This window comes from Solea solea, chromosome 2 (assembly GCF_958295425.1).
Source record: "Solea solea chromosome 2, fSolSol10.1, whole genome shotgun sequence".
Classification (NCBI taxonomy): Eukaryota; Metazoa; Chordata; class Actinopteri; order Pleuronectiformes; family Soleidae; genus Solea; species Solea solea.
The window spans coordinates 5,698,380-5,722,243 of NC_081135.1; the positions used below are offsets into that span (position 1 = coordinate 5,698,380).

Consider the following 23,864-nt stretch of genomic DNA (forward strand, 5'->3'; position numbering starts at 1 on the left):
TCCTGTTCCGTCTCCTGTGACTCAGATGATGGTGACGGCAGCTGGGAGAGGAGGTTAGCCGAGCTACGCTGCATAGATGCTCTCACTGCCGCACACAACAGAAAGCAAGGTAAGAATTAAAACGTTGGTTCGAATTAACTGCGTCATTGAAAAAAAACAAAACGACAATAGTTTTTGTGTGACGTTTAAGTTAACATCACGAAATGTCAGATGCCAAATTTGGCCACGACCCCTCATCATAGCTAAACTGCTGCTAGCATACAATGTCTTCTACGTTTTGTCAGTTTTTTGTCGACTACAATAATTCTGTATTTTTTTTTTTAGTACGTTGACATTAACTACTTTAATAATAATGATAAGCGGTAGGGTGACAGTTCGTTTATTTCCTTCTCTCTGTTGTAACTGAACACTTGCTCGACAGCCAGCTGGCTGGCTCTCTGCTCTCCTGACTCCCTGAAGTCGCAGGTGTCTTGTTCCTTGCTCCAGGAACCATGTTAGGTTAGCCCTGTTAGCCTTTAGCACCGCTTGCTTTGTGTCTAGTGTGCAGATAACCTGAGATAATAGTGTATAACTGAATTATAACTGCCTTGTTGGAAAAACAGCTGCCAGCTCCGTTGGTGATGTCATAATTTGTCTCACTGAAATTCAACAGGAAAGCCAGTATACACAGTAACCGTAAACAGTATTGATTATCTTGTACTACCTTTAAATAAAATACAAGTCAGTCATTTTCTCTTATCTTCGTCAATTGTTCAGTGCTTTTTTACTTTAAAGAAATCCCTGAATTCAGATAATCTTACACAGTGGTGCCCTGGATGCTTTTATTAGGATTAGTTGTCTAAAGATTGAAATTCATTATAAGTCCAGTGTGTGATATTTAGGAGGGTTTATTGCATACATTCAAAATACTGCACATGAGTATAAGTGTATTGTTGCTGTACAAATAAAAATAAGCCTTTAATGCTGTGGTTCTCAAACCATCTATACCAAGTACCACCTTAGAAAATATTGTGCTCTCGAAGTAACACCATTGTTGTCAACTTTAAAATACAGTGGTGTAAATAGGCTGAGCAAATAAAAATATTCCCAATAAGATAACTTGCCCTCTCATCATCCTCCTCTTCCTCACATATACTTTAGACACTGGTATAGCCAAATTAGATCAAGATGGAGTAAGAGATAAGGTGACTCTGATTATTATTATTGTTCATTAAATTATTGTAATTATTTTATTATTTGCTTCATTTGATGCGCACTCCGGTCAAATATCCTCAGCGCCACTCAGATCACATTGCCTGGTATATACAGTAGAACATCATTTCTGAAGTACCACCAGAGGAAGCTTGCGTACCACCGTTTGAGAATTATGGACCAATTGTACTTTAGGTAAGGTCCTTGGTTTACAGAGGCCACCATCTTGTACAAACCAGTCTGAGCATATTTTCTGAAGCAGAAGCTTACTATGCAAACAGAGAACATCAAACATGATGTGAAAACCAACTTAAAAAACATTAAGGGACTGTGGAAAACTCAAGAGCTAATGTACAACTCCTCAAGCGTGTTAACTTGACAACAATCTCCTTTCTGGTATGTTAAGGCTGCTGTAGTTCCCTGATGTGCTTGGGAAAGGCAGGGGTTGAGCTGAGGAGTCCTTCTTTCTGTTCAATTCAGCATTTTCACCACTAGATGTTACTTTTTCTTACACAATGGACCTTTCTTGTGAATTTCAAATAGATTATTAATACTCAAACTAGACTGCAGCATTCAGTCTTAAAGCTGCATTGATTTTTGTTATTGATGTTATTATTCTGCCTTTCTTTAGTCTTTTTGAACAGAACCTATGTAATATTTAAGTTGTGTCCTTTTAAAAAACGCTCCTACAACTACATACATACTTTTAGATCTGACTGAGGGAGTATTTGTGAGTATATAGCAGCAGAGCAGGAGCTGGCAGGTTTTTTCTTTGCTGACACTTCTTTGTGTTTTCAGTCATACTTTAACCTGTTTGTAGTTGTCTCATTTTACTAGCACAATGTTGCTATTGCAAAAGCACTTCCTTTGTGCAGCATTGGAACCGGTCAACATGAGAAATAAACACTGCTATACCGAGAAACAGAGAAAGTCGTGTGGATTGTGTGAACTCACTTAATTCATTCGTTTATATTTATTTATTTATTTATTGATGATTATATATTATATATATATATTATGATTATATATTTATTATTATCATCATTATTGTTATTATTATTTATAACAAAGAAACATTTTATGTTTAATTTATTTCTCTGGCTAACTAAATTTTCCTTTTAAAACAGAACAAGGCAAAAATCCAATGATGGACGGGTACGTGTAAATTTTATTTTTAACATTAGCACTATCATTATGATAAAGCATTGTTTATACAAGTAAATACTACATCCTAGCACGGGTAATAACTGCTCCGCTGCTCTGGGTCCAGGTTCGCAGGGGACATACTGAATGGCGGCCGAGCTCTTCTGGGCGAGGACAGCTCTGTGATGGCCCGCATGCAGAAGAAGTTCTGGAAGACCAAACAGGTCCTAATCAAAGCCACAGGCAAGAAGGAGGACGAGTATGTGGTGGCGTCTGACTCTGATGTGGACGCCAAACTCGAGGTAGGAGGTTCAGGACAGGATGAAATTTAAGACTTTCCTCCAACACAGCTGTGCTTACATTTCACCATGTAGGTGTTATTAAGATGACAGTACACCTCCCATATCATTACTCAGTGTATTCTTAAAGTGATGGCCATCGTGCCACTCGCAACAAAGCATGTTTGGTTCCTTTTTCCTATTCAAGAACCACAGGAAATGTACGCTCTGAGCCATTGTTTCAAATGAAAGCACAACAGCAAACCAGAAATGGCTTTAAATGCAGTCAATTTTTTCCTCCTTTGTCTTTCTCTTGAGCTTGTAAAGGTGAAGCTGTTATTGTTTACCTAACTTTTGTCAGCTCTCATTCAATAATTGTTTTAAATTGTTTGAATGCACAGATCATGCCTACTCTCCACACATGTTGGAAGTAGTAGTACAATAAAAAGTCCTATCCACAAAATGACCAACTCCACCAAGCGGTCAAAATTACTTCAGGATGATGAATAGGGATGAAATGAAGAAGTCCTTATCCACAAACCATCTGAGAAAATGTAGACGTCTGAAACATGACGAGGTGCTTTAATGTCCAATCCAGTAACAAGTAACATCATCTATCAGATAAATGAGATGGAGTAAAAAGCTAAATGATTTGTCTATAAAAACAAAAAAGCTGCTGAATAAATATCACACTCTGTGTAAACATCACCTAGCTTTTAAAATAGAGCTCAAATAACCGTATACTGTTAGCAGTAGGTTACAGGCGTTGGTGTTTTCAAAACATATTATGGAAAATATACAAACTGAGAAGAAAATGGTTTGATAAAACAAACTGCTTCTTCTTTTGGTCACAGATATAAAGTACAGTTACTGCACATATTGGTGAGCTGAAATTAAACGATAACATTTTTTACTTTTCAAAATAATTTTTCTAAAACTAAAATGAAATTAGATTTTTCTTGTAAACGAGCTCACATTCTACAGTAAAGTGTAGCTGCACAGTTGATACTAAATTGTTCATATCTACATGTTTAGAGTGTGTTGGAACAAAGTGCCCACTGTTTGCAGAGCCTTTTTCTTTCTGTCCATTTCTAATACCTGTAAGTAGACATGAGATGTCTCACACCACATGACAGCTTTGTGAGCGGGGACAGGGTGTCCCTCTGCCTCATTCATGCCTTATGACGGTTTGTATTGGCTGAAACCGGGCTGGCATTTAGTCGTGGCTGCTGTGCAGTCCTGTGAGACGGGGACATGGTAGGGTTTCACTGAGAGGCTTTTGTTTGCTCTGGAATAACATTGAGCCTCTTTATTCTTTTTGTGAGACAGAAACAAAATGAGAAGAAAGGAATGACAAGAATATTGCAAAAGGCAGGATAACCTTTTGAGGAGCAGATCAGTTTGCTCTTCTCTGTTTCCTTCACATGTCATGGTGACTTTGAGCAGTGTGTGAGCCAGCAGCAGAGCACTGAAATCACCAGGGCTGATTAGATTTGGAGCCACTGCTGCATGGCTGCCTCACAATTGACCTGATTTTATCAGCTTTTTAACACAACATTGCCTCAGTGCATTTACAAACTGCGTGTTTGTATAATGTTCAGAACAGTTCCATTCTGTTTAATGTACAGTATGCAATTGTTTTGTGATAGATCAATAATTCCATAAAATTCACCAGCATAAAAAAGCATGTGATCTGAGAGAGAATGACAGTTCTGCATCTCATCTTGCTTCTGTTTTCAGCCTCACAACTAAATCTAGGGCATTATGAGAAGCTTTGACCAATCGCAGGGCGATGTAGAGAGAGTGTGGGTGCCCTTGTTTGCTGTTCCACTACACCTACCTGCTGAAATCTAAAAAATAAGAGTCTAAAGGAGAGAGATTCCCACAATCATCTGTTGTATTTGAAACTAGTGTGTCTAATAACCTGGATATGAATATCAACAATCAAAAACATTTCCAGTCATTACTGCAGCTATAAATCACCTGGCTGAAAGCTACATTCTCTGGATTGCATCATGAATTTGTTATATTCCACATTTATTTATTTTTTCAGTGTATTTTTCTTAAGGTGTCAGTGACGAGGAGCATGACAATAAGATAAGAATAAATAAATAAATTAAACTAGTGATGGTTGCCTAATGGACTTGCACTTCAAAAATATGACTCTTTTTTTCCCCCTGCCTCATTGCTGTACTTAGGCCAAGCATTTTGCCTGCAGATACTCTTCTAACTGATGAGTACTGCTCATATATCCCTAATAAGCATAAGTAGAGTGCGTGTGCAGTAGCCTGTTAGTAGCGAAGAGTCTGACTCAGACAGGTGTTTGGCTTCTGCTGAGGCACATAGACAGAAGGTGGTGACTGTTGATTTTGGAGTTAATCTATAACCCCACACCATCTCATACCTCCTGCACTCTTACCGTGTAATATCTGCCTTAGAGCAGGTACAAGAAGCAGGAGAAATTTCATCTTCATGCCATTAAATCACAAAGTATAATAGTGGCTGTTTGTTGTTGTTTTTTCTTATTCCTGCAGAGGAAGCTTTGTAAAATATTGTCAGCCATATGTCATAACACCAGAATCTCTTACTGACTAATGAAGATGTGAGGTTTTGACATAGAAGAATGAATAAAATTATAGAAATATTGACGCATAGTCAGCACTGACTGCATTTTTAGTGTTTTTAGCTCACATGGTTGCAGGGATTGCTGGTTAACTCCTGTCTCATTTAATACAATTGCGTCACTTATTTAAATCAGAATGAAGGATTTCATACACCCAATTCACAAAGTAACACATTTGAACGTACTGAAAAAGGCAGCAGTGGATCAACAACTACTATGTGCCTTGATGGAAAAATAGCTGATTTTCTCTGTGGACTTTGGTGCAGGCAGCGATTGGTTTAAATTGCATCCCAAATTTCAGTTTCTTGTATAAATTATCTGATAATGAGACAAACTGAGGTCGTTGTATTTATAAATGCACCAGCACATGCCCATCATTCGTCTGATTTGTCTCCACAGTTCTTTCGCTCGGTTCAGGCCACATGCACAGAGCTGTTGAAAGTGATTGAGAAGTACCAGCACAGGATTACACGTGAGTGACAGTCCCCAGTAACTTACTTTGAGAGTCAATAATACGCACACAAGTACTACTATCTGTTTGCATAGGTAGTATTTTGTTTCCTGAAAAAATACTACCTATGCATTGGGAAGCTGAATGTTGTAAATTGGACCGAAAGATCTTTCTCAAGAAGGATTTAATGATCATCTGAGTCTTAAGATATTTCGAGTATTTCCGTTCTGGTATGTGGAAGCCAACAAAAGCGATGTACCGGGGGTTAAGGTTGGCTTTTGTCCTTTTACACACTTTTGTCATGGAGGTGACATTTCCTTGTACCACAGGCTTGTCTCAGGAGGAAAACGAGCTTGGCCTGTTTCTGCGCTTCCAGGGCGAACATGATCGCACCAAGGCTGGCAACATGATGGACGCCACTAGCAAGGCCCTGTGCACCTCTGCCAAGCAGAGGTCAGCAGCAGTAGAGCAAGAGAAAAACGAAACCAATATACATAATTATATTTTTTTCCATTTTAATCCACTACCCCTTCTTTTTTTCTAATAAAGGATGGCACTTCGTGCACCACTACACCGTTTGCACCAGGAAGTGGAGACTTTCAGACAGCGTGCCATCGCTGACACACTGCTGACAGTCAGTCGTATGGAGAAGGCCCGGACAGAGTACAGAGGAGCTCTGCTCTGGATGAAAGACATATCCCAAGAACTGGACCCAGACACCTACAAACAGCTGGAAAAGTTCCGCAAGGTACGAGGAATTTTCGCTAAAATTTAAGATTGTGGACGTGTCCTCTCCACAAGTGATGTAATAACCCGTATTTGTGTTTTGTTTGACGACAGGTCCAAACCCAGGTCAGAGGGTCAAAGAGCCAGTTTGAGAAGCTGAAGAATGATGTATGCCAGAAGGTGGACATGCTGGGAGCGAGCCGCTGCAACATGCTCTCCCACTCCCTCTGCACCTATCAGGTGTGATTCTGACTACACTCTACTCTGCTGACCTACACTCAGCTGTACGCACGACTATCCAGGCACATATCCAATCAGCCAGTCATGTCGTAATAGTATTTTGTCATTATAGCAATAACATCAACGGTGCTACATTTTGTAATTTGAAAAATACTCCACAAGACGGCAATATAACAGATTTGTATTTAAATAAATACAGCAATTTGCAATCGATTTAAAAATAGATTTTTAAAATAGGAATCAGGAAAAAAAGGCGAATCAGGAAAAAGGTGTCTTAAAAAAGGGGAGTTAAAGGACCTTAAAAGCAGACATTTGTATGTAATCATATAAATGATGCCCAAATTCTTCCAATGCTCACTGTTACACTGACCTAAAGTACATGAAGTGAACAGCGCCATTGTTGTTTGACCTTTTCCTGCTCAGAGAACCATGACTGTCTAACTGACATATTCTGCTGAAATTGAGAAGTTTGGACTTACTACATTTTTCTTTAATACCAAGAGAGATAAGTACTGAAATCAAGATTCAAATGTGAACAGCCCCCAACTCTATTGTTGACCTTTGTGCTCGTCTGTGTTTATCATGTCTTCATGTCAATGCAGACCACTCTGTTGCACTTTTGGGAGAAGACAGCCCACGCCATGTCTGGAATCCACGTGGCCTTCCAAGGACACGTACCATACCAGTTCACCACACTCAAGGTTGTTCATACACCTGAAGACTTATCGTGACTGTTGCAGTTAGTTATTTGTTAATGCATGTCTTAACATTGATCATTCCCTGCAGGACCTGAGGGATCCACTGGATCAGATACCTGACTCTCCCAAAAAGGAAGATAAAAAAAAGAAGGCTCCACAGAGCAACACAGACAGGTGACAACACATTCAACACACGTGTGGATTATTCAATAAAAGTGTAAAGATTGTGTCATGTAATCATGCTCATGTTTTCTCATCATTAAAGGTATGAAATGATCTTTCTTTTTTCCTCAGTCTGGTATCCTTGGATGATGACGAACCATCAGGAAGTGCCTTTGCTTCAAGTATGTACTGTACTAAAATTCTACTAATCAAATTGTAGTGCAGAAACAATACAGATTGGAGAGACAGACAATAAGTGTTGTTCAATAAATGTTAATTTTGGTTGAGCAACTTTGGTTGTCTTTTATTATTAAACTGTTATAGTTTACAGATAGATGACAAAAAGTAACAGATGAATATATAGGTCAAACAATGGCATCATACATTATATAATTTCTAAAAGTCGGCATCAGCATAGAAAAACCTTGTATTGGTCAACCTCTACTTGAGTTTATTGGGTTGTATTCTTTTATTTAATGGTTAATTTTCCCATTAAATGAATAACCATGATGCTTCTTCTCCCTAGAACTCACAGACAGTGATGATGGAAACAGCAAAAGCAGTGACTTTGGTAAGTGTGTATGTGCGTGTGATCAGAAGCTTTATAGAAACAGTGTTGTTCATGAGTGTCTTGGTACCTGTGCTCAGCAGTTCATGTGTGTACATTGTGGTTTCTTGACGATTTTGATCTTGTACTGGATCCACATTTGATCTCAGCACATCAAAAAGCCATCACATCCTCTCCAGTCTCACTGGATCAGAGTAGAGCTGCAGCAGCAGCAACAGCAGCAGCCTCTGATGACAGCCTGATGCTCATGGCCCCAAAGTCACAGCTCCTGACCCTGACGAATGTCCCACTGCAGCCTCCGCTCCTGTCTCCTTCTGGAGACCAGAGTGAACCCTGGGGCTATGGAAATTTCCAGTCCAGCCTCTCTCACCTGCCTGCCTCCGGTAAACTGGCTGCCTGTCTGCCCTTTTTTCCATCTGTGACCTCTAACTTCAAGCTGCCTCACTGGTTCTCCGCTCTACCTTTTTGACTTGGCTTGGTTGGACACTGAAAGCTGCCTCTTCTCTCCTGGGATTTAACCTCTGCTTCCTTTCTAACCTGAAGTCTGATTTCAGTCTGTCTGACTGATGTAAGAAGCTTCGTTCCCGTCACTTTGTGTCATTCAGGACAAACAATTAAGCATGTGCTTAACAACTGAGCCGCCCTTTTAATATGGGAAGGATTACGGTGAACAGAAGGTGTGCAAAGTCATGCACATCCACATTAGATAAACAATGGCATCATTTCATCAAGTCATATTGAGATTTCAATTAATTTGCGATTAACTTGGGCAGGATTCAGTGAATGCACATAAGGTAACCAATGTCTTGCATAGCCATTATTTTTTGGAATGATAACAGTGTTTTGAGAAGATCTCCATGTTGTGTCAATATGTGCGGAGCCTCTCAGGTCACCTGCCATGCAAGAAAAGAGTGCATCTGTGTTTGCTCCTCTAATGAGAGTAGCTCAGTCAGGTACTCAGTATTTCAACAACCTGCAGATGAAACTCCACCATCAACTGTTTTTCTAGTGATCCTGTCTACTCCAGTTTTAACGGCACATGTGTCTCAGTCGCACCGAGTCACAGAATGAGAGGTTGCTTTCATTTTTCCTTTCAAGTGTTTTCCAACTTTTCAGTTGAAAGAGAGTTTATTTCAAACACATCTGTTGGTCTTGACCTAGTTTTGTGGCATATTGTAAGTCTCAAAAAATGATAGAGTGCACTGTATTTTCTTGAACTGATAAAAATGATTTGTTAATGTTGGAGACCTGCATCAAGCAGTGTTTACTCTTGACTAGTAATATGGTTTGATTTTATTCATTGGGTCGGTGTTTTCTCTTCTAATATTCTCTTTACCATGGTCAAACTCAAGCTTCATCTCTCCTGTGTGCAGATGTCTTGTTCAGTTAGTTTCATGTTATAAATCCTCCCTCTTTTTTTCCCCCCTCCCCTCTCTGTGTGATGGTCTCCTCTCAGAATGTCCACCTCTATCTGCAGGAATGGGGCTGAGACCAGAAGATGAGGAGAGTGAGAGGGGTGACATGGCTTTCCTCAAAGATCTTCTCAGCCCAGGTCCAGGGGCCAGTGATGAGTTCAGCAGAGAGTGGCAGGATGCTTTTGGGATGTTTGAGCCTCCCAGAGTTCCTCCTGAAGACACGGGGGCAGGGATTGGTGGACAAGCAGCATGTCAGCCCAGCCCTGCAGGCTTCCTGCCCTCCCAGCTGCTGGATCACAGTCTGAGCGCTACAGGTCAGAGGGATGTGCTCACTGCACCACACTGAGCAGTCACTTTTTGTGACACAGCATAAGTAACAGAAAGGACTGCAGCATCTTGTATCACTGCATCTCCCCTCCTTTGTGCTTTCAGGTTGGTCAACCCCACCTATGTTTAAAGCTCCGCCCATGCAGCCTTCGCCTGATCAAGGCCAATCAGCCCAGTGGGCTCCGAGTTCTGCTGTTAATGGTAAGGTCCTTTTTTGAATCTGTTGTTATGATGATAAACTAGTCACTAGGAATGGTAATCTTTGATTCAATGATGAAATTGAAATTTTCTTTCAAATCATAATATATTTAATGATTTGTGATTTGATTAGTAGAAAGGATTAATACAAGTATAGTAGAGAGGTGCATCCACACGTGCATGTTTTTTTTCCTATTTATGGATGTGTTAAAATTATTGAAAACAACAAAATGATTGTCTGAGATGGAGCTATCAGCCTCCCCAGCTGATTTTGATGGAAACCATTAATTTATTGATTTTTTTTGTCTCTAATGAACACACATTTGACCCTGAGACTTTTCCATGATGTCGGAGTGAGGGCGAGATGACGCATGAATTCCTAATTATTCAAGACTAAAAGTCATGATTAGCTTCTTTCATCCAACGGATATTTTATTATTGTTGTGAAACTACAGCTCTGCTTCCTTAATGTTCATAATACTGTGTGTGTGTGTGTAGCTGCAGCTGCTCCTCCAGGTGGATCCAAAGACATGTCTGCCTGGTTTAACCTATTCGCAGACCTGGACCCGCTTTCCAATCCAGATGCCATTGGACGCTCTGCAGATGAGCTGCTCAATGCCTGAGGCTTTGTGTGCGTGCGTATGTGTGCAACCGTGTGGGCATTAGTGTATATCTCGAAGGATTACAGAAACTTTCCATGCCCGCACCCTTAGAAAAACAGTGAAATACACACATGTATTTTGGTTTCAAGGAGACATGTGCTGCACGTACAATAACTCCTATTTCTAACTCACTGGAAAATAACACTGAACACTGTAAAAGGACAATGGTCTATCATATTATATCAAGATGGTTGAACTGTTGTGCTCACTGCTGCCCTCTGCAGCTGGAAAAAAGACAGTTCACACAACTCAAGACTCAAATCTTGTGCGTTACTTTTCACTGTATGTACTGCGAAAAGAATTGGTTAATGGGTGTTCTGTGGACAAGAGTGTGCTTCAGTGTTTTAATCATGTTTGCATTGTTAGGGTGTGTCAGTTTGCTTTGTGTACACACCTCACAAGGTTGTCTAGGATTTAAGTCTGTTTAATCTGTAACGTTTGTGTGTAGTTGCACACGTTTGTCAAAGATGAATGAAGAGCATAGTGTAAATTGACATGTACTGGATATAGAGTCGGTGCGTATGAGACAAAACACGATTGTATGTGATTGAAGCTCAATCTGCACTAAAACCCGTTTTTCCACAAAGTTTGAGTTCATGATGGTGATCCTCGTGACTCAGTGCAGCTGTGAGCGTGTTCACGTAGAAAAGCCAGAATAGTTACATGTAACCTTTTTAAGAGCATTAAATAAGACAAGCATCAACAGTGGTTCTGTTACTGTCACAGCTGGTGAAATGTTATGTATAATTAATAGAGAAGTGGAAATTTAAGAAAGATGTGTTTAGGTTAACTCAAACATGGCTGGCCTTGATTAATAATTTGGCATAGTGGCTTAGAATATAAACTAATTTATCTTTTCATTTTACTTTATAATTTTGTGATTGCCTTTTTTACAACACTAGGAAGTTATGTTTTTGCCCACATTTGTGAGTAACCAGGCCAAGTAATGCTGCTACAGTAAAATCTGAATTTATGGAAGTTATAAGTTAATGTTTGTCTTTTGTGAGGGGAAGACTGAAGTAGTTTAAGTGTAATGTGGCAGCAGGGAAGACCATTACCTCGATAGCAAACTCATTTTCCAAAACATTGACTAAAGATGTGATAAAAACAATGTTTACACAAAGTCCACTGTAATCAACCAAATATCAATTATACAGCCAAGTGTTTATTCAATCAGAGCAGATGTCCAGTCTTAAGTTCGTTCAAAAATTTGTGATGGAACTTAGAAATGTCATCAACCAACTGCTGCAAGCTGAATCTAATACATGTCTGATACAGATGTGTTGAATAATAAAGGCCAAAATAAAACAACCAACCTAGGACATTTCATGATTGAACACGTGGTGGGATTTCTGACCAGTTAAAAAAAGTCACATTTGTTTTAGTTGTCTTCTCATTCAAGAAACTTATCAGTGTTGATATAAATGTAAAACAAACTAAAATGACAAACACTAAAAAGAAAATATATACACATTCAACCATGTTCATTCATCTTTAGTCATCTTCCTCCTCTGCCTTAATCTTCTTTTTCTTCTTCTTCTTTTTCGATGACTGAAATAAAAAAAGGTTGGTTTTAAAAAGTACCCAAAAATAAAAACAGTTATAGAACAGTCAAAACTCTGTAGATCCATTTTAAGAGCTGGAATAAAGACAAAAATCACTCACCTCTGTTACTGGTGGCTCCTCTTCAGCCATTGCTTCCTCTGTTTCAGCCTCTGCTTTTTTGTCCTTTTTCTTCTTCTTTTTCTTGGGAGTCTCCTCTGCTTCTGCTTCTTCCTCTGAAGGAGAAAAAAAGACAGGAGTTGAAACACTTCCAATAATTATGAGCAGCAGTGGTGATTGTGAGACAAAGGACTTGTTTTTTGCTCACCTTCTGCTACTGGTTCCTTTTTGGCCTTTTTGGATTTGACAACGGGCGTTTCAACTGTCTCTTCCTCATCTTCCTCCTCTACCTCCTCAAACTTCCTCTTCTTTGAGGTGGAGGGAATAGTAGAATCCCCAGATGGATCATATATTTTTACTTCACTGTGGAAGGAAAAGCATATGGGTATTTAGCATTTAAACATGTTAAAATATATCTAAACTTAAAAAGGAGCCCTTAGTGACCCTTCACCTCTTGTGCTGGTATTTGTCTGCCTTTGCCATAGCTTTGCCCGTTCCGCTGATTCTTCGGATCTGGAAAAAAGGCATAATGAAAATTAGATGCATGGTCCATCACGGATAAACGGGATGGTGGTTCTTAAGTCTTTCACGTAGATATGTAAACAAGACTGAGCAAAAGTTAGAATGAAAATCACTGCAGATCGGGGGTTTAGTCAAACTGACAAAACTTGACTAGAAAAAAAAAAAAAAAGTGACTAGAAAAATCTGACTAGAAATCTGTCGTGATTAAGACTTTAGGACACCTCATAGTCCAGAATTTAGTGAGATTTATCAACAAAAATTAAGCCTTTATATTACATTGGCTCTATGAAGGGGTTTTTATTGTCCTTTGACAGCTAAAGGACACCACTTTTTATTCACTTGAATGGGGAGTGAGGCAAAAGGCAGTCAGGTTGGTTGCAATATGACTTAAAAACATAATCCTTAAACCATAAAATCCTCCACACCGGTCCTTCCAATGGGAAATAATCTTTCCGTTATACTTACTCCCTTCTCCTCCAGCTGCCGCAGTCTGGCCTCCAGTTTCGCACGGTTCTCTGCTCCCATTTCTGCGTTTGTGTCCTCACCCAGAGCATCGTAGCGGATGGCGAGGGCGGCTTTAGCTGCCAACATTCTGGAGATCTGGTCAGACAAACAAGAGTAATGTTTATATTCTAAACCTCATCACATAAACCACATTTACGCAAACAACTGTGCCTATATGAGAGACAACCAAAAGTACATTGTGCATCAAAACTCCTCCCCTTCGCTGTTATGTTTTTTTGAATGTGTTAAAAACTGCTCTTCTATGGATTTCAGACGCAGGAAGTTGGAGTAAAAACCAACTAGTTTAGAGGCCATTTCTTTAAACTGATTTGTTTTGCATTGATGGAAATCAAACCATAAAATTAAATATAAACTTACTCATCACACATCATGATACATAGTACATTTAATTAATGCTTTGTATAAAAAATAAATATTTGTGGTAAAGTGAATTCTTAAATTCATGGCATTCCTTCTTTTATTTGAACATATAGACATAAATTGTAATGCAATGATGTATTTAAAACATGCCAATCTTTTACCAATATAGGGTTAATTTGATATAGCACAAATCCTTGGTGCAGTACCCACTGAATATGTGCCTGTTTTGAGGGAGCAGAAGTGGCTCTTTTACCAATATTATATGTTGCATTTCTACCAATATCTCCTTACTTGGTCGCCTATCAAGTGACCTGTTGGATATACAGGTGTTCCTCATGTCAACTACAGACATGAAACAAAACTCAGTTTCACTCACCTTGCCCTTGTTCTTGGCGCTGGTCTGGCCCACCAGAGAAGCGTGGTATATGAGACCGTATTTGGGCGTGTCCTTGCGGGTCTTCAGAGCTCTGAACAGAGCTTTCTCTGCTCCAAGGATCTGCACCGTGGAGGCCGGATGCTTTGCCAGATTCAAGAGGGAACCTTAGTAACACAAGACAGATGTGTCACGCTGATGTTCTGCGCAGAACCTGCACATGGATCCCTCCACTGTAAGCTCAGATGAGGTAGTGACTTAGTACCATCAGGGGTTCAGGATAAAGACATGATGTCATGATCATCACTGCTTGTTTGTTTTTCCTCACAGTTCCGCTTCACGACTTACCAGCGTGTGAGATGAGGCGGGCGCCGACCAGCTCGCCCACCATTATTGTGAGGTTGGGGGCAATCGCCATCATTCGGTTCTTCAGGTAATCGTAGAGCTGAGTGCGGTATTCTGAAATCTCAATCACCTGTGGATGGAAAAAACGGAGGTGAGACACACGTCACAATCGTGATCAGGTCATCACTGACTCTTCCTGTGGTGAACGGCAGGAGGCGCATCATGTGACTGTTCAGATGAGGTAGTGACTGAAAACCCACATGTTGTTTCAGGAGAATGACAATTGTCGTCATCATCACCACAGTCACATGACCTCGCCAGTGGCTGAATGACAGCGCGAGTCATGACATTAGAAAACAGACTCACTTGATCACACAGATGCCGAATGTTGCCAATATCCTCTTCCGACACTTCAGTTCCCATGGAGATCTCAGCAGCTAGTTTTACCTCTGCCTCGATTTCCTCAGGCAGATGCTCGGACAGGTCAGAGCCTGCCACGTTTGTGCGATCACCTGCAAACAGAATTTTTTTTTAGCTTATCATGAACACTTAAAATGGTTACTAAAGGCATTTTAAAAAGGAGTGTGTAGATTTTTGTTGCTTGAAATGAAAGGAACTCAATTTTAAGACCACAAACATGACTGAATTTTGAGGATATATGACCCTAAATGGACCCTGAACCCCTTTAAACAGTGAAAGGCAGATGATTATTTTTACCGATATGGCGGACTGCTTTGCAGTAAGCCAAGTTGTCTGTGACGATTTTTCCCAGCTCGGGGAAGTGCCAACCGTACCACTCTCTGCAGCGCATTATATAGTTGTTAAGCTCCTTATCCAGGTCATCCAGAAGAGCTGAAAAAACAAAACAGACAAAGTGAGACTTCGACAAAAATCAAATCCTCAACGTTAAAACTGGTAAAACAACTACCCAGTTCATCATTTTAGGGTCTTTTTACAAGCCCAAATACCACAAATGTTCATTTTAGCTTCTTAATGCATGCAGTTCTCCCAATAAACACTATTTGTTTGCCAATATATAATAGATATGGAAACAAAAAAACTTAGATAAGAAAACATGTCTGAATGTAACAATGGTCATTAGCAGCAGACATTAACACAACTCTATCAGGTAGTCATGTTTTCACACACTATATACTTACAAATGGCCTGCACAATCATAGTGTCCACTTTGTCTGGACTGAACTTCAGCTTGTAGCGTGACAAACTAGACGCAGGGGGAAAAAGAGACTGTTGAGTTTTATCACATACTGAAAACACTTTACAGGTGTTCTACATTATAAAAGGAAGGAGACTGCTGCCTCAGTGGTAGTGACGAATGCTGAGGATAATCTACAGCCTATGTTCAGACAGCAAGTGTAATCATAGGCAGCAGTCATTTTAGGGTGAAACTGTATTTAAGTACCAACCTATGGGCCAAGCCAAGAGACATGGCACTGATCTCCCTGGGAGGAAGTCCAGTGATGAGACCTTCTATCTGACTCCTGATGCATCTCATAAGCTCAGCAACAGCAGGGCTGTAGACACAGCTCAGGTCCAGTTTGTCCTGTAAACCACGGTGTATTAGAGATACAACTCTTGTAAAATCAAGTCACAGTATTCATAAATGCAAACAACGGATCACCTTACTTTTATAACGCCACCAAGTTTTGCATCGCTGATTGCCAGCTGCTCGTGCGCCTCCTTGGCGACAACTTTCTTCAGCACTTTTTTCAAATTCTTGCTAATTTTTCCCTCAACGAGGGCAGTGGCAGCTGAGAAGCAGAAGAAACGAACATTTTTCACACCACGTCATTCAGTAAATTTACATGCAAAGTTAAATCAATTTGTTTGGACAACTTTGCAGGCCAATGCAAGATACTGGAGAGATTTTTTAAGCTGAAGCTTCAGTACAATTACAGTGCAAAAAGTGATGCAGCATTACCACATGAAGAGTCATTAACATATAAACCATTCTATAGTCTAATGCAAGGATTAGAACTGTATACATATGAAATACTGTTACTTAAACCTTGAACATTAAAGACTAAACACTGACAATTACACTGCATAGCATAAATCCTAAATTGGAGCCTTAGAAATTGCTTAGCTCTAATCTGCAATACCTGTTGATATGAAACAATGTGGTCTCAGTGGTAGTGACGAATACTGTGATATTCCTCATGTATTAATCAGACACAAAAATACATCACAGACCAGATTCCACGTTTCAAGTCAAGTTTTGGGACATGTTATTACCTGCTAGGGCCTCTGTTGTGTCCTGAAACTTTTCAAAGTGTTTCAGCTTCACACTGGAAGAAGCAAAAACATTTACAGACGTCAAAACCTACACATACAGCACCTCTTCACCCATCAATGATAGCAACTCTCTTAATACTGCTGTGAACACTTACATTTTGTTTGCTTTTTCAGGCGTTTCAAACTCCTTATGCAGACTGTCGACCTGCTGCAGCTTAGATTCATCAAGGACCTGCAGTGTGACAAGACCGAGTTAAATGGGGTGGGTCAAAAATATATACATTTGGTGATATGCCGTCATCCTTCCTAATGCAATACAAAAGTCAATAGCCAGGGCGAATGTTTATTCTTTTTAATTAATAAACTAACAGTCCCTGGTAGAATCACTCGCCAGGCGTTGCTGCTTGATGTCTCCTGCGACAGTGCTGCTTAAATGAATAAGGGAAACTTAGGCCGAAGAAGAGAGTTTACAGGGGTTCTTTATGTTGTGAATAGAGAAATCCTGCACTTTTTTAATTCAGTCAGATATCGCGGAGTATCTTCATGATTGAACGCAATATATTGACGATCACAAAATCGTTGTATCGAGATATTATTGGTATCAGGGCAATCTATCGCATCATGAGGTGCCCTCTGATTACCACCCCTAAAGTGGCTAAGATAATATGATAAAAAAAAAATGGTGAGGGGTATAATACAATTATTAGTGATTCAAAGTCTTTGGACCCATTTTCCCCGAAGTTCCCACGTAGTGACCCTTTGCAAAGCACCCGAATTGACCGATGAGGGTATGGAATTCACCGGTGTAGCTCGTTATATTAATGACGGCTGGATTCAATTTAACGTCCTCAGTTTCATCAGAAACACCAATGGATTTCTTAATGAAACAAAAAAAAGTGTCTGCTTTGAAAAAGACTCGTTGGCGTAAGTGTACCGGTTAACTTGTAAAGTTCTACTTTGAGTGTGAGCACTATGTTGTTAAGTTTATACTAAAGTTTCCAGCAATGTGTGTGCACACGTGGTTACAGGGCCCTCACGACTGCTAGCTTTATGCTAACACGTGAATCAGCTAAGATATAGCAGTAGGTAATACAGCTTTGATCTGATCTGCACATTCTGACACTAAATCGCCACATACAAGGGCTACATTTTTTGCACGTTGATATTTTAGTATGATTTAAATATGATTCTACGCGAACTGGAGGTAACTAGCAGTGGTGCTAGCTCAAGTAACTGCTACGAAAAAACTAATTTCTCTGGCAGGAAAAAAGAAAAAAAAAAGGAGAAACAAACCTTGAATATCGCATAGCCAGCGGCGGTCTCAAATAACACGAGCATTTTCGCAGCAGCTCGGTTATTTTGTTAAAGTTGAAGTTTGTCTCTGCACACAGAGCCTCCACGTTCTCTCTCCACCACGCTGCTGCTCCCACTGCGTCTGAAACACATGCGTGGAAAGTGGAACCGGAAGCTGCTGGGTTGCCAGCTCTCGTTAATAACTATTCCGCGTTTTCATTCATCATTTAATGCTGGGATTGATTTTTAAGTTGATTTCAGTCCATATATCCCGTCCGTGGTGTCTCGGTCCGATACTGGTCAAAATATCTGACAGATATAAGTGTACAATCCAAAAAAAACAAAAAACTATATTATATATTACAGATATGGTCTAAAATTACTGTATCGGACTAATATAGGTATCTCAAGTTTGTGATTTCGGTATTGGACACAAAACGGGTATTGTCACATCCCTAGTTGTAACATATAATGTAAAGTAAACAATGTATCTTAAAACATAAAACGAGGTAAGTGAGTTGTCACCTGTTGTATCGCACCTACATAACGTAAAAGGGGAATATAATTCACACGTGGTCATGGATGTGGCAACCTGATAATGGAATTTCTTCTTCTTTTGGTTTTAATGGCACCTTGCATTTGTATAGTCTCATTACTGCCATCTTTTGGTACTATTTTTACCTACAGTTATATATTTCTGAATGAATATATCCGTTTTTAAACAGCATATTCAGTTAAATCAGTCTCGGGTGAGCATATTATTTCGACAAAACTATCAACTATATCAACAACCACTGTTAAATCAAGTTGGACTTGTGGTTTGTGCTTATTCATGTATTTCCTGTTTCAGCGGAAGTGACGAATGAACGGGAGCAAAACAAGCACATGTGAGCCTCACATCGTGGAAAACCGAAGTCACTCGCATAAAGTTCACTGTCGGCGTGACATAAGGTCTTGAGGAATGAATGAATCTGGACATTACCCTCCGCCGGACTTCGGCAGTCCAACGCCGAGCTTCATCCAGCAGCAGTCCCGTTCTAGCAGCTTCCACCCCGGCATGTGGAGTTGGAACGAGACGCCCTCTGAGCTCAACTGCTGGGGCCACGGAGACCAGGCAGGGTGGCACCACGGTACACCAGGTCCAGCAAACAACCGACCTAAACGCCCATATGGTGAGTAAAGTACCCCATAAACAGACAGACTGTTTATAATCATTATTGTTATCCCTTTTACCTGCTGACAGCAACACAAGTATGTGTATAGCATAATATCCTACATTCAATTTGCTTCACAGGAATAAAAGGATCCCAAAAAGCTAATATTAAGTTTAAAGACACGTAGCATATTTTTTAAATAATTGATAAAGAAAAAAAATGAATACACATTATGTGTATGGTTTTTAACTTCTTGTTAGGAAAGGCGTTTTTGTGATTTTGGTGTATAAAATACAGTAGCTATTGATTTAAAAGGTGAGCCTGAAACAAAGTAAAATAACATTATTTAACAACAATAAATAACAATAGTCATACTTCATAACTATAATAGTTAACAGCAAAACAAAATAGATAATTAAAAGTTAAATTGTGTTACAAAATGTGTGTGTGTCTCCAGGTCAAAACTGTGGTGGTGAATGGCATCATGGTGGGAGACAGAACCACGGACCCCCCAGCAACTCCGGAAATAAGGTGACGTCATTAGTGACCCATGTAACGTCATGTACGATTTTGCAATGTGCTGAACTTCTCAGTCTTCAATCCCACAGCAGAGAAATAAAAAAGAACCAGAGTATTCCCATTTCTGTGACACCTGTGACCGCGGTTTCAAAAACCAGGACAAGTATGATGAACACATGTCTCAACACGTCAAGGTACTTTAACATATTTGAAGTTTTTTTCCCACCTGTTTTTATGTTACTGAATATTTCCGTTCTCATGTTCCACTTAGTGTTCTGTGGCAGACTGCAGCTTTACAGCTCATGAGAAGATCGTCAGCATCCACTGGAAAAATGTAAGTAAAAACCACGTGATGTGGACGGTGTATTTCAGTGTTGTCGTGTTGCTAATATCTGTGTGTTTATATGCTGACAACAGAATCATGCACCAGGAACAAAAAGAATCAAGCTGGACACACCAGAGGAGATTGCAAAATGGAGACAAGAGAGACGCAAGTCAGTATTCACAAAATATTATTATTTCACAAGACGATCCTGATTCTAGGTATTTTTACATTCATTGGAGTGAATGAGGTGAAAGAGCTTTTTCAAAGCGTAGTTGTATAATCACTGCCAGCTGTGCTGTTAACTGAAGTTAGTAAATGGCTCACTTTCTTGCGTCCATAGAGAAAATCACTATTTTTAGTTGACAGGGACCCAGGAGCTTCTGGTCGACTGCTGCATTGTTTGATGAGTTTATGTCACATGTTTGAACTTCCAGATGGAGACAGCAGTTAATTAACAACTGCAATGATGTAAAATTATACATTTTCTAATTTGCTGGAGTGAGCTGTTTGCACAGTATCTCGACATTTTCTGACTGCGAAATGGATTTGTGTCAAAGTGGCAAACAATCATAAGTTATTGTAGGTTTATGCAGGTGTAGATTGGTCAGGTGAGGGTTTTTAAGTGGCTAAAATTAGTTTTTCTTCATGTTCCTGCTGGCAGCCATGTGTTTGACCGGTTCTCGGTGCATTGGGTGTCGGCACCTCACGCAACCACGCTTTAAAAATTTGCCCTTTTAAATTAGATCTTGCAGGTTAGGTCTTCTTCCACTTTGCAAAATGTAATGTAATACTGACTTTTATTATTTCCAGAAACTTCCCAACACTTCAGAATATTGAGAAGAAGAAGAAAGTGATGGAGGTGCGTCATGAGACGGGAAGTGTTCTAGAAACAGCTGAGTTTGGGTAAATCACATATTTCACATGACTTCATGTTTTATCTATTCACTGCCACCATTGAGGGTTTTTTGGGGGCTAAGGTCCTTTGGCACAAGGCTTAAATTAATTATATATAAAGCTAGATGTTAATGTTTAATTTATAGGCGAATGAGAGGCAGAGGTTGGGGCCGAGGACGTGGTCGGGGACGAGGACGAGGACGAGGTCGCGGCTGGGGTAATAGAGGGTTCCAGGAACAAAACCATCAAGGCCCTCTCCCGGCAGACAGCACTGCTACACAGAGACCTCCACCACTCTCCAAACCTTGCAAGGACCAGGATCCCTTAGGGGCACTGGTTAGCAGTGACCATGGTGAGAGACTCATGTTTGAAATTGTACCAAATCAAAGAAAACTGCCCTGGAATCTGTCAAACTCAGCATTTTCCTAATGTTACTCCAGATTCTGACAGAGAGGATCCAGCTGCTGAGTCCAGGGTCGGTGGCCTGATTGTGGCGCCCAAACAGATGAGCTCTGCTCTAGGCTCCTTGGTGGCAAACTATGGCTCCTCAAGTGAGAGTGATGGAGAACCAGAGAGTGAGTTTTCATTTTGCACACAGCAGGGATGTATGTCAATAGGAATCATTGTATGTCAGCATGCTGGTTGACTAGTTAAAGCCATATAATATGACAGATGTAAAACACTCCATTTAAAAAGAAAGTAAAAAGTCCAGTATGAAGTGTATCTACTCAAAAGAGCAGTTCAGGAGTACAGGTTTATGAGGAACTCGCACTTGAAGCTTGTTGTCACCAATAAAATGGCTGCCACAGGGACACAAGGCAAAATGGACTTTAGCCACTTAATAGCCAGTGCAAGTGACACCTGCCCAAGTCTATGGTAATTCATTCACTGCTTTATCTTGCCGTTAGTCAGCCTTCTTAAACTGGGAAGTGAGGTTTGTAAATTGCTCTCTCTCCTGCACCAAAGCCCATATAGAAGATCAGTGATTTTAGCTCACAGGGACACACTGTTCTCCTGCTGCTTTGTTTGAAAAGTGTGTCACTTCATTCCCAAAAACATCCTGATAGAGGCAGCAGTGTAACTACAAACTCTGGTGTGAAAAAAAAAATCCAAAAGATTGTCTAACTATAAAATGAAGCAGCGACATTAGACTTAATCAGGCAGAGATTTTATAAGGCAAGCGTTGTGTTTTGTGTCAAAAATAAGTAATAGGTTTTCCCTGTGTGTCCACACTGGCAGCCATGTTTGAGAGTGAGCCTTTGCATCTCAGGTTGGTTCTTGATGCAGGGGGCATGCACAGTTTAACCATATCAATAAATGCAGTGAAACTCAAAAAAGGTTATAATATAGTTGGTTTTTATTTTTGTTGAAACAACATATTCATAATTTACTTGACACAAAATTGACAGATTAGGATAATATACAGAACACTCAGTCTCCATTGTTTGCATTGCTCTAATGATCCTTTTCCCCATATTTCAGCCTGCCCTATTCAAAAAGCCAAAGACCTTCTGCAGGAGAACCAGGTTCTACTGAGCACAAAACCAATGAACCCCCAGGAAAGAGGGCCAAGTATGAACATGAACGCATCTTCACACAAAATGGAGATGAGCACAGTCCCTCAGCTAGACTCTGCTCTAAACCAACAAAACGGCTGGAGAGGACGAGGGGGAAACAGAGGGAACAGAGGGAAAAGAGGGGGAAGAGGTGGAAGATACCAAGACACGGCACAGAAACGCCGTCCCACTCTACTTGAGATGGTAAGGAGACGCTATCTATTTTTTCTTATATTATGTTGAGAAATATCTTCTTGAACAGCATCTTCTGACCCTCTCTGTTTTCTCATACTCTACTTTCAGTTACTTGCCCCAGATATCCGCCATGAGAGGAATGTCCTCCTGCAGTGCGTGCGATACGTTGTCCGCAATAACTTCTTTGGTCTGGAGAGCATCGCAACTGCAGCAGTACATGATGGGAGGCAGAAAAAGCCATCGGAGGAAGTGAGGGCTACATCCCAGTTTGATTCTCCAGTTAACGGAGGGAGAAGCTCAACACAAAGTGGCACAGACATGGACAATCAGGACAATGCAGGAACAAATAAATCTGCTTTACTCGCCAGGCTTCAATCTGAGCAATCAAAAGACTCGACATCAAGTGATGAGCAGTTTGGTGGAGACGTTGCGCCAAATAAGACTGAAGAAGCAGCAGTGATCGACTGTCATAGTCTGCGCTTGAACGCCACAGATGAAATCACACCTGTCTCTAATGTATATGATGATGAAATATGGGAAAGTGCTGTTGTGCTGTGAAATGTAAACAAACTATCTATCATAAATTTATTTTCTGTCCTAAATGTCAGACTGATATTTTGTGTCATGTTAATGTGCTTCGGTCCACAAAAATGTATTTCATGACCTAACTGTGCTGTTGAATATTATGTACTCATCAAAGCCAGTCTCTTTTTGTTTTGTAAAATAAATCGTTGTAATCATTTATGTATTTTCTTTATTTTTTTATCAATTGTTAACTAACACTTATCCAGTTCATTCTTATACTGTGTTATACTGCCATAATTCCATTTAGATAAACAGCTGTGGCTGCTTGTTTTTCATTGACATTAAGTCCTGGAAGGCTTACAGCAAAATATCTACACTAAATTTGTACACATATTTTCATACATATTTTACATTTTCAAAATCTATTTAAAATCGAGTCATATTTGAATGTACATGTTTTTTATTATTTATATACCTAAAATGGCATGTCCATGCAAACAAGGATTTATCTATAAACAGCATATAAAGGTAGCTTTTCACTTATTGGTAAAAATGCAGCAAATGCTGTAATGCACATTTCATAGACAGGGCAACTTGGTGTGCTTTTCATCAAAACAAAATAGCAGTTCTAAACATTAAAAAACAATTTGTATGCAATTATAGAAATAAAATGGTACA

The 23,864-nt window shown here is 39.9% G+C and overlaps 3 protein-coding genes and 3 non-coding genes across 9 annotated transcripts; 2 read left to right on the forward strand and 4 right to left on the reverse strand.

The window, feature by feature from the left end:
• Positions 1–16: 16 nt before the first annotated feature.
• On the forward strand, positions 17–12,346 carry ical1 (islet cell autoantigen 1-like). 4 transcript variants are annotated; one of them, XM_058614472.1, is made up of 15 exons: positions 17–109; positions 2,319–2,346; positions 2,462–2,636; positions 5,635–5,707; positions 6,016–6,139; positions 6,236–6,434; positions 6,527–6,652; positions 7,255–7,353; positions 7,439–7,524; positions 7,645–7,694; positions 8,039–8,083; positions 8,230–8,463; positions 9,537–9,809; positions 9,928–10,023; positions 10,519–12,346. In XM_058614472.1, the coding sequence occupies exons 2-15, from the start codon at positions 2,336–2,338 to the stop codon at positions 10,641–10,643; spliced, it is 1,716 nt and encodes a 571-aa protein (XP_058470455.1). In that variant the 5' UTR covers positions 17–109; positions 2,319–2,335; the 3' UTR covers positions 10,644–12,346. The 4 variants fall into 4 exon arrangements, with proteins under 4 accessions (XP_058470455.1, XP_058470464.1, XP_058470474.1 ...); XM_058614481.1 differs by having other exon boundaries at positions 25–109; positions 9,558–9,809; XM_058614491.1 differs by lacking the exon at positions 8,230–8,463 and having other exon boundaries at positions 25–109.
• On the reverse strand, positions 11,828–18,160 carry nop58 (NOP58 ribonucleoprotein homolog (yeast)). The gene is made up of 15 exons (XM_058614525.1): positions 18,019–18,160; positions 16,881–16,957; positions 16,726–16,778; positions 16,117–16,241; positions 15,897–16,033; positions 15,630–15,694; positions 15,187–15,321; positions 14,836–14,981; positions 14,473–14,599; positions 14,128–14,291; positions 13,332–13,466; positions 12,796–12,857; positions 12,553–12,707; positions 12,348–12,460; positions 11,828–12,233 (listed from the first exon to the last, which is right to left on the reverse strand). The coding sequence occupies exons 1-15, from the start codon at positions 18,061–18,063 to the stop codon at positions 12,177–12,179; spliced, it is 1,596 nt and encodes a 531-aa protein (XP_058470508.1). The 5' UTR covers positions 18,064–18,160; the 3' UTR covers positions 11,828–12,176.
• LOC131455676 (small nucleolar RNA SNORD11B) lies at positions 14,359–14,439 on the reverse strand. Its single transcript, XR_009239825.1, has one exon. It is a non-coding gene; the product is annotated as a small nucleolar RNA SNORD11B (small nucleolar RNA).
• LOC131455675 (small nucleolar RNA SNORD11B) lies at positions 14,695–14,776 on the reverse strand. The gene has a single exon (XR_009239824.1). It is a non-coding gene; the product is annotated as a small nucleolar RNA SNORD11B (small nucleolar RNA).
• On the reverse strand, positions 16,605–16,692 carry LOC131455673 (small nucleolar RNA SNORD70). The gene has a single exon (XR_009239822.1). It is a non-coding gene; the product is annotated as a small nucleolar RNA SNORD70 (small nucleolar RNA).
• A 706-nt stretch (positions 18,161–18,866) lies between the features above and the next one.
• On the forward strand, positions 18,867–23,401 carry nufip1 (nuclear FMR1 interacting protein 1). The gene is made up of 10 exons (XM_058614513.1): positions 18,867–19,190; positions 19,630–19,703; positions 19,781–19,885; positions 19,963–20,025; positions 20,109–20,185; positions 20,827–20,919; positions 21,057–21,262; positions 21,351–21,485; positions 22,393–22,670; positions 22,770–23,401. The coding sequence occupies exons 1-10, from the start codon at positions 18,980–18,982 to the stop codon at positions 23,217–23,219; spliced, it is 1,692 nt and encodes a 563-aa protein (XP_058470496.1). The 5' UTR covers positions 18,867–18,979; the 3' UTR covers positions 23,220–23,401.
• The last annotated feature ends 463 nt before the right edge of the window (positions 23,402–23,864 follow it).

What these genes read in the sequence shown, in the direction of transcription:
- ical1 (XM_058614472.1), top strand. An exon ending in ATGTGGACGCCAAACTCGAG is followed by an intron (nt 2,637 to 5,634) that starts GTAGGAGGTTCA and finishes TTGTCTCCACAG; the next exon opens with TTCTTTCGCTCGGTTCAGGC. An exon ending in CCACAGAGCAACACAGACAG is followed by an intron (nt 7,525 to 7,644) that starts GTGACAACACAT and finishes TTTTTTCCTCAG; the next exon opens with TCTGGTATCCTTGGATGATG.
- nop58 (XM_058614525.1), bottom strand. Translation starts at nt 18,063, where the DNA reads ATGCTCGTGTTATTTGAGACCGCCGCTGGCTATGCGATATTCAAG. An exon ending in AACTTGGTGGCGTTATAAAA is followed by an intron (nt 16,034 to 16,116) that starts GTAAGGTGATCC and finishes CGTGGTTTACAG; the next exon opens with GACAAACTGGACCTGAGCTG. An exon ending in TTCGGCATCTGTGTGATCAA is followed by an intron (nt 14,600 to 14,835) that starts GTGAGTCTGTTT and finishes TTCCATCCACAG; the next exon opens with GTGATTGAGATTTCAGAATA.
- nufip1 (XM_058614513.1), top strand. Translation starts at nt 18,980, where the DNA reads ATGAATGAATCTGGACATTACCCTCCGCCGGACTTCGGCAGTCCAACG. An exon ending in ACATGTCTCAACACGTCAAG is followed by an intron (nt 19,886 to 19,962) that starts GTACTTTAACAT and finishes TGTTCCACTTAG; the next exon opens with TGTTCTGTGGCAGACTGCAG. An exon ending in GTCCCACTCTACTTGAGATG is followed by an intron (nt 22,671 to 22,769) that starts GTAAGGAGACGC and finishes CTCTACTTTCAG; the next exon opens with TTACTTGCCCCAGATATCCG.